The 8494-nt window shown below is 44.3% G+C and overlaps 1 protein-coding gene across 1 annotated transcript in view; it reads right to left on the reverse strand.

The window, feature by feature from the left end:
• LOC103742790 (ATP-binding cassette sub-family A member 3-like) overlaps positions 1-8494 on the reverse strand; it is a 191249-nt gene that overhangs the window by 18268 nt on the left and 164487 nt on the right. Inside the window, 3 exon segments of the mRNA XM_008843893.1 lie at positions 4113-4307; positions 4518-4603; positions 4606-4642. Coding sequence (XP_008842115.1) covers positions 4113-4307; positions 4518-4603; positions 4606-4642 — 318 coding nt within the window.

The raw sequence follows: 8494 nt of genomic DNA on the forward strand, positions 1-8494 counted from the left end.
TTTTCAATGGAGGGTACTACCTCAAGGCATGGCTAATAGCCCCACTCTTTGCCAAAAATTTGTTGCTCAAATTGTTGATCCTTTCTGGCTCCAATACCCATCCCTTTATATTATCCATTACATGGATGATGTTCTCTTAGCAGGACCCGAGCTTAAACTAGTATACTCAGCTGCTCAGCAGTTAATTCATGCCTTTCACCAACAGGGTCTCCAAGTCGCCCCAGATAAAATTCAACTAAATCCTCCCCAGCTCTTTTTGGGTTTCGAGCTTTTCCCTCATAAAATAGTTTCTCAAAAAATACAACTTCAGAAAAATTCCCTCCAAACACTTAATGATTTCCAACGCCTTTTAGGAGATATTAATTGGCTCCGGCCTTATTTAAAATTAACCACAGGAGAATTAAAACCACTCTTTGATATACTCAAGGGAAGTGCTGACCCCACCTCTCCCCGTCAATTTACACCAGAGGCTTCTAAGGCTCTTGCCCTAGTGGAGGAGGCCATTTCTCAACAAACTATTGATTATTTTTCTCCCACTAAGCAATTGCTTCTCATAGTTTTCGCCACCCCCCTTTTTCCCACTGCTGTCTTCTGGCAAGGAGGCAATCCTCTTTATTGGGTACATCTACCTTCTACAACCAACAAGGTCCTTCCCACTTATCCTTCATTGGTAGTGAAAATTCTTCAGCTTGGCAGGGAACAATCCTGCAAACTGTTTGGGAAGGAACCAGATGTTATAATACTTCCCTACAGCCCTTCCCAGGTTTCCTGGCTTAACAGACACCTCGATGAGTGGGTTATTAATAGTGTTACATTTCAGGGAAAATTAGATAATCATTATCCCCAAAATAAATTGGTCCAATTCTTTAACAAAAGCCCAGTCCCTGTTATATTTCCTAAAGTAACTAAAAGAGACCCCATACCTAAAGCACATTTGGTATTCACTGATGGCTCCTCCAATAACTTCATGGCCTCTAGTTATACCTTTAAACAATGAGTCTAACATACTCCCCTCTCCAGATAACTGTAGCTATTCCATGCCTTTTAAGGTCCTACCCTGTTACTTCAATACATCTGTTTGTCTTTTTAATCCTTTTCAAAATAATTCCTTTGATGTAGATCTTGGATTAGCTATGTTTACTACCTGCTCTAGGTTCGTCAACACCTCTCAGACAGGCTGTTTGGGGGTGGGGGAAGAATTTATGTATGTGGAAATAACATGGCCTATCCTTATTTACCCACTAATTGGACTGGTTCATGTGCCCCCGCATTGCTTTTGCCAGACATAGACATAATTCCAGGAGATGAGCCTGTGCCTTTGCCTAGCTTTGACACATTCGTTCCTAGGCACAAACGAGCGGTCCAATTTATTCCATTGATTATTGGACTGGGTATCTCAGGAGCACTCGCTACTGGCTCAGCTGGTGTAGGAGTGGCAATAGACACCTACAACAAATTATCTCAGCAGTTAATTGATGATGTTAATATGGTCTATCGGTCTGTACAAGATCTTCAGGACCAGGTAGACTCACTAGCCGAGGTTGTCCTACAAAATAGACGGGGACTTGATCTACTAACAGCAGACAAGGGAGGTATCTGTTTAGCTTTACAGGAAAAATGCTATTTTTATACCAACAAGTCCGGGATCGTCAGCGATCGGATTAAAAAACACCAAGAAGAGCTAGAAAAAAGGCACCAAGAGCTTTTTGCTAACCCCATGTGGGGCATGTGGAACGGAATTCTGCCTTATCTTCTACCTCTTATTGGGCCCCTGGTTTCCCTACTCTTAATCTTGACAATAGGCCCCTGCATTTTCAACCGGTTGACTCAATTCATACGAGAAAGGCTATCAATAGAAAAGGGCTTGCTAGTTCTTACGCATTTGCTTGATGTTTTGCTGAATTATTTTGAAAAAATAAAAGTCAGGAGCCATGAAGTCTCTCAGGCAGGTCGCGTACTGGTCAAGAATTCCAACTTACTGATAAGTAAGTTTTATGGCCGAGACATCTGGCTTGCCGATAAGTAAGTTTTATGGCCAGGACATCTGGCTTACTGATAAGTAAGTTTCATGGCCGAGACATCTCCAACTCACTGATAAATAAGTTTTATGGTTGAGACATCTGGCTTAGTGATAAGTAAGCTCCCCGCTCTCCCTGTAGCATTTTGTAATAGTTTAAACTAACCAATAACCGCGTTTCTGCTTCTGTATCCCGCTTCTGCTCTATAAAAGTTCCACAAACCCGACCTGAGGCGCGCAAGTCCCCCGAGGAGACTTTGTGCCCACAGGTACCTGTGTACTAAATAAACCTCTTGCTGTTGCAACCCGAAGGCTGACTTGTCCTCTGTGGTTTCACTCTTACATAGGAAGCTGATCAGAGAATTTCAGAGCAATGTTTATAGCATCATTATTTATGGTAGCCAAACAGTGACAATAACTAAGATGTTCAGTAGATGAACAGGTGTACAAAATGTTCTGTATTCACACAATGGAGTGAAATAGAACACAAAGATAAGCCCTGAAGTCAATGTAATTGGTAAAATGCATCAGGAAAAAAGGAAGATTATGTGATTCTACTTATATGCGGTGTCTAACACATAGTCAAAGTCATACAGACAGAAAGTAGAGCAGTGGTTACCAGGGTGTGAATGTGGGAAGGAAGAGTTACTGTTTAATGGGTACAGATTGTCTGTCAGTTTAGAATATTGAAATAATTCTAGAGATAGTGGTAATAGATCCACAATGTCACTGGATTATAGAATTATACACTCAGAAATGCATTCAATGGTAAATCTTACATTGTTTATTGCCACACAATAAAAAGATACACAGAAAAAAATTAAAGGCCAAGTAAATGAAATATTACCACCTGTCACATAAATTGTGAGAGACATTTTAGAACAGCAAACTTGAAAGATTCTCTGAGGCCTGAATAAAGTTCCTTCAGACTTTGCAAACTCAGAACCAGTCACTGCAAAACCTTCTCTTTTGCTCGTGTGCCTAGTTTCCTTTTAAATTCGATACTTTATCTGACTGTGACTCTGCTTCTCAATTCAGGTTTTGCTCCTTGGTGACAAATTCACTCAATCATTTCTTCCATCCCTAATGGTCAGGGGATGGGGCTGCTTACCCCACCCTTCCATCCCCTCAAAGGGATTTGATAAGTGGTATAGATACTACTTATATAGACTGTCTCCCCTGTGAGGACCACCTGGAAGGAGGCACTCACTTTTTTATACCATCCATCACCCCTTCTTTTATTTCTTCAACGTGTGATTGGATTATTCACCATATGAAATTGGTCTCTTCACAAAAGAGTTTATTCTGCTCTTTCTCTTTTTATCATAGCTAACTTCCTTCCCATTCTTAGCTTCACTTCTGACCAGTAGTCTGCTGTTTATCCTACAATCTGCAGACTCCTGAAACTCTGCTGTCAACTTGAATTCATGATGACAGGGGCCCATGTGTAGAAAGAAGGAAGAATTACACCAGTTCCCCCATGCAGCTTCCATTACCCACACCCGAGTGACCCTCTGCAGCCGTCCCTGCTACCCTCATCATTTAAAGTCTATGAACTAAATCAAATGCACAGTATCCAGCTTCAACTTGCATGGTCTTTCCTGGCACTGGGAACATTGGTCATTCTCTTTTTCTTGAAATCTCACCCATACTTGACTTCTTCCTAAAGCTACCCTTCTTTTTGGATGGTATGTGCAGCCAGTCATGAGCTGGTACAGGGATACAGAGGCTGTGGTCTTGCTTTGATTTGCTACCACTTTGTAAGGCCATTCTGCTTCAGACCTCTCAGTAATATGGATCAAAGCTCTAGCTGCAGCTGGATTGCTGGTCATCTTTGTCTTGCTTCCTTACACCTGTACAGCCCCTTGTCTGATACATGTTTGGTACACTGTGGAGAGAGCTCACCTTTCACACCAACAGTTTCAAAAACCACCGAAGATAACCTAGTCATGGGTTTTGCTCTTACGGCTTCACTCTCTCTTTCTCCAGAATCAACAGAAAATGCCACTAGCATCAGCGTCTGTGCCAGTCACAGTTGCCATGTGCCTCAGAGCCATCACACTTGCTCACATCTTATCTGGAAATACAATCTTACCTTTAGGATATTTTTGGTGATGCTAATGACATCTATGAACACATCCCCAGAGGTAGGAGTCCTTTCGCCAGTCAAAATTTGGAAAGTAGTTGTTTTACCTGCCCCATTAAATCTAAGCAATCCAAAGCACTCCTGCTCTTGTACTGCAAGGGAGATACTTTTCACAGCCAGAATCAGTGGATGCTTAAAGCAGATCTAAAGAAAACCCCATAAAACACAACTCATTAAGGGATATTCACAGGCCATATACAATAAATGTCTTAGACCAAGTGACCACTCCCTCAGATAGTGTCACAGAATGCTACTGGAAGAATACACATAGATCCTGAAGAACTACTGTGACACCACCAGCATTCTCTCACACAGGTCTGAAGCCAGAATGCGACAGCCAATGAATGGTGTTACCTTTGTGAGCTCCTTAATAAGCACTGGGAAATTCAGAAACTTTTCTGGCTGGTCCAGAATTCTCTTTCTTTCGTTTTCTACATCTTATCTTCAGATTCCCCAGATAATTCCTTGGATATTATAGCCTATATTTTCAAGACAAGAATCATACATCTGAGCCCCGGTGGCAACCATGGTCTGCCAACCATCACCATCACCATCATCCAGTGGCTGTCAAGACCTGGCTGCAGTCCTCAACAACATTAGGAATCTGAGAAGTCTACAGATTCCAGAAAACAAACTAAAGGACATTGGTGTAAAGCTGTCATAGTGAAGCTGTGAAATCTCCCAGATGCTACTCAGAGAATCTTGCATTGGAGGCCTATGAGCTAATTGCTGCCTGCTATGGGGACCCAGCTTCTGTTTTTACCCACAATGAAACCCTGAAGGGAATCAACCTGTTAGAGAATGCCTTGGTCCACAGTGGGGTCATTGTGCTGAGTGAGGCCCAGAAACAGCCAAAGTGTAACCTGCATGCAAAGGCTGTGAACAACTAACTCTGATGAGGAAAACCAAGCATCTCTGACTGCTGAGAAAAAAGAAATTCCTACTCAACGTTCCTAAGCAGTGTGTAACAGAAATCAAAGCGAAATCCCATCCCAAGAATCCTGGGCACATCCTGGCTCAAAACCACGTACAAAGCAAAGGGAGTGGGCCCTCATGTTGGCACACCTCTGTGTAAGAATTGTAGATCACTGACACTGATGAGGTGTGGTTTCCTTGGCACCCAGCTCAGATGTGTTATGTAAAACAAATGGGGCTTTTCATTTGCTAATAGAAGACAAAGTTAGGGATGAGGGGTGGCAGGGTTAGGGTGGAGATGGGGAGAGGTCTGAATATGATCAAAATTCATTGTATGAAATTCTTGAATCAGTAACATTTCTCTTAAACTTAACAACGAATCATGCATGTGGATACCCTTTAGGAATCTGTCCTGAACTTAGTGGCTTCATGACTTCTAAACTGGGCACAATTTTACAGATGTCTGAGTAATTTCCAAGGAACTTTCTCAGATCACCTCAGCTTTCATATTCAAGAGTAACGAGTAGTTCACTGCAGAAATTAAGGTGGGGAGCAGAGAAGACAGAGACTAGAGACAGCAAAGGGGGATCAGAGAAGGGCCGGCAGAGCAAAGACGGGAAAGTATCCACCAAGTAGGAAGGTGGACTGACATGCTATAATCGATCATTAAGGCCGGGCGTGGTGGCACACACCTTTAATTCCAGCACTTGGAAGGCAGAGGCAGGCAGATCTCTGTGATTTCAAGGCTAGCCTGGTCTACACAGTGAGTTCCAGCTGGGGCTACAGGGAGACCCTGTCTCAGAAAGACAAAAAAAAAGATATGTTAGGGCATTCAGCAGAGAAATTACTTTACTACCTAGACCTAAGACAGAAGGCAACTCAAGATAATGCGAAAACTTTAAAAAATGCAACAATAAACTTTGAAAAATTAAAAGGGAATGGACAGGGCTTATAGAACTTTTCCTAAGACACTAAACAGCAGAAGAAGCTAAAGCCTAAGAGTGGCTAAAAATAAATGAGATCTTGAAAAGTAATTAAGGGATTACTGATAACTCTATCGCATATATTAAAACAGATTAGCAACAGGGTGCATATTGGTAATCTGAACACTCAGGAGGCAGGAGAGTATGAATTCGAGACCAGCCTGGGATACAAAGTAAGTTCCAGGCCAGACTGAGCTGTTAGGTAACTAGTTATTTACAAGCAAGCTTGAAGGACTTTGGGGATGGACCTTCCATCACAATCAGCATCTTGTAAAATCAGGAACTGAAACTGCATGATTACTATTGAAAAGGCCTGGATCTGGGTCAAGTCTCCAGCAGATCCATGCCATTCTGAACGTCCAGTCTCTTTACCAGTACCGCCAGGCTGACCTTTTCCATGGGGCCTTTGCTTCCCCTCCTCTCTGCCAGGAAGCTTCGTGTCTGGAGCTGTGCTTAGCTTGGCTTCTTTCTCATGGACACCTGCCCTTTCCTTGGCACTGTTTAGCTGTTCTGTTCTTGCCTTTATGAATTTCTGAAACTCTTCTTTCTTACATTGACTCTTTTCTTTAACCAGGTTACTGGATGCCGCAAGCTACGACTCTGACCAGCAGAGCCGAGGAAAGGACAACACGGACGCCAAGATGAGGTTCACTCCACTTTCAAGTCTCTTCTCTTTATTGAACGTTTGTACAAAGCTTTTATAGGGAAGCAGAGGGCAGAAGAAGATGGGCGGGTAAGTTCCGCTGTTTACCACACCTTCCACAGACAGACCACGAACCAGGATGTTTTTACAGGATGAAGAAATTTACAAGGTTGAAGCAGACAATAGTTACTATTTCCGGGCAGGGGGCCCATGGCTCCCTACATCTTCCCTGTGAATCAATGGTCACCCTCACTGGGAGACACTCAACCTACTGCTGCTCCCTGTGGCCATGGGAGCCACACCCAAGACCTGGGTCTCAGAGGGGCCTCTCCTACTGGGGAGCCACCTGAGTCAGTGGGCATGAACAATAAGGTTAGAGAGGAGCTCCCCAGTCTATCCTTCCTCCTGTCCTCCTCACTCCAGCTGGAACCCTGGAGACTGTCTCACAGCTTGGGACCCCATTCAGGTCTTTCTGACCCTGTAGGTGTCCCCCAGCCCTCAGAGAAGGGGTCTTAGCCCTGATCCCCCACCCTCTCCCAAGTCAAAAACCCAAGCTGTCATTGGAGGCTTGGCTCCTGTAATTAAGATGTCCAGCCCAAGGCCCAATTCCGAAGTGTCTAAAGTGTCCCCAGCCCTTGAGCTGGCTTGCCCATCAGAGTCTCAGAAGAGGAAACGTGAGTCACTAGGCACCCGGAAGAGCAAAAGAAAGAAGAGGCACTGAGCCACCTGTAGGATGCCACCCCTCAAGACCAGGCCTTTCAGAGACCCTGCCTCTATCCTGCACCCCCAAAGTCAAAGGTTCCTGCTCATTTAAGGCTAATCCAGCTAGTTCTCAGGGTGGGGATGAAAGGTGGAGGCAATGAGGGTGGTAGAAAGGGAGTAGAGGATGTATGTATCACTTTAGAGGTTAGTGAGTTACAGTGAATAAATGTAGTTTGTTGAGAATGGTCTCAGGCTGCTGCTTTCATCCTTGACATCTGTCCTCCTCCATGCTGGGCAGAGGGAGGGACTTGGAGACTTTGGGCTCTAGGGTGAACAGACCCAACTGTCATGTGCAACTGTCACATGCAACTGTCACACCACATCCAGCAGACAATGTTGCGCAGCACTTCTGTCCACCCTCCAGCTCATATTCTCTCTACCCCTTCTTCCACAATGTTTCCTAAGCCTTGGAGGAGGTAATGAAGATACACCATTTAAGGCTGTGCACACAGCAGTCACTGTTTTCAGCACTTTGACCAGACTTAAGGGCATCAGAAGCCCAAAGTGTCCAGGGGGAAGTCTTAGTTTCCAGTTCAATGGAATGGTTATTGTCTCTCCTGGCAGAAGCACTCCCTCTTCTGGAACCAAAACATCCAAGCCAGTAGAGTGCAAAGTTGAGGGTACAGGAAGCAAAAATTTTCGAAGAGGGTCACCAGGGGTGATAGTGAGTGGAATCATTCCCACTTCCACCCCTTGATTCCTGGACCCATGAATCCTGGCTATAGGAGAAACTGTACCATATACTGGACGCTGATTCAAAGCATACACTGCCTTCTGGAGGACCCTGCCCCAGCCCTCCAGGCTATTGCCACCTAATTGGCGCTGTAACTGCGTCTTTAAGAGACCATTCCATCGTTCTATCAAGCCAGCTGCTTCAGGATGGTGGGGAACATGGTAAGACCAATGGATTCCATGACCATGGGCCCACTGCCGCACTTCTTTGGCTGTGAAGTGAGTTCCCTGCTCAGAAGCGATGCTGTGTGGAATACCATGACGGTGGATAAGGCATTCTGTAAGTCCCTGGATAG

Source organism: Nannospalax galili, unplaced genomic scaffold (genome assembly GCF_000622305.1).
Source record: "Nannospalax galili isolate Female #2095 unplaced genomic scaffold, S.galili_v1.0 scaffold381, whole genome shotgun sequence".
NCBI classification, from domain to species: Eukaryota; Metazoa; Chordata; class Mammalia; order Rodentia; family Spalacidae; genus Nannospalax; species Nannospalax galili.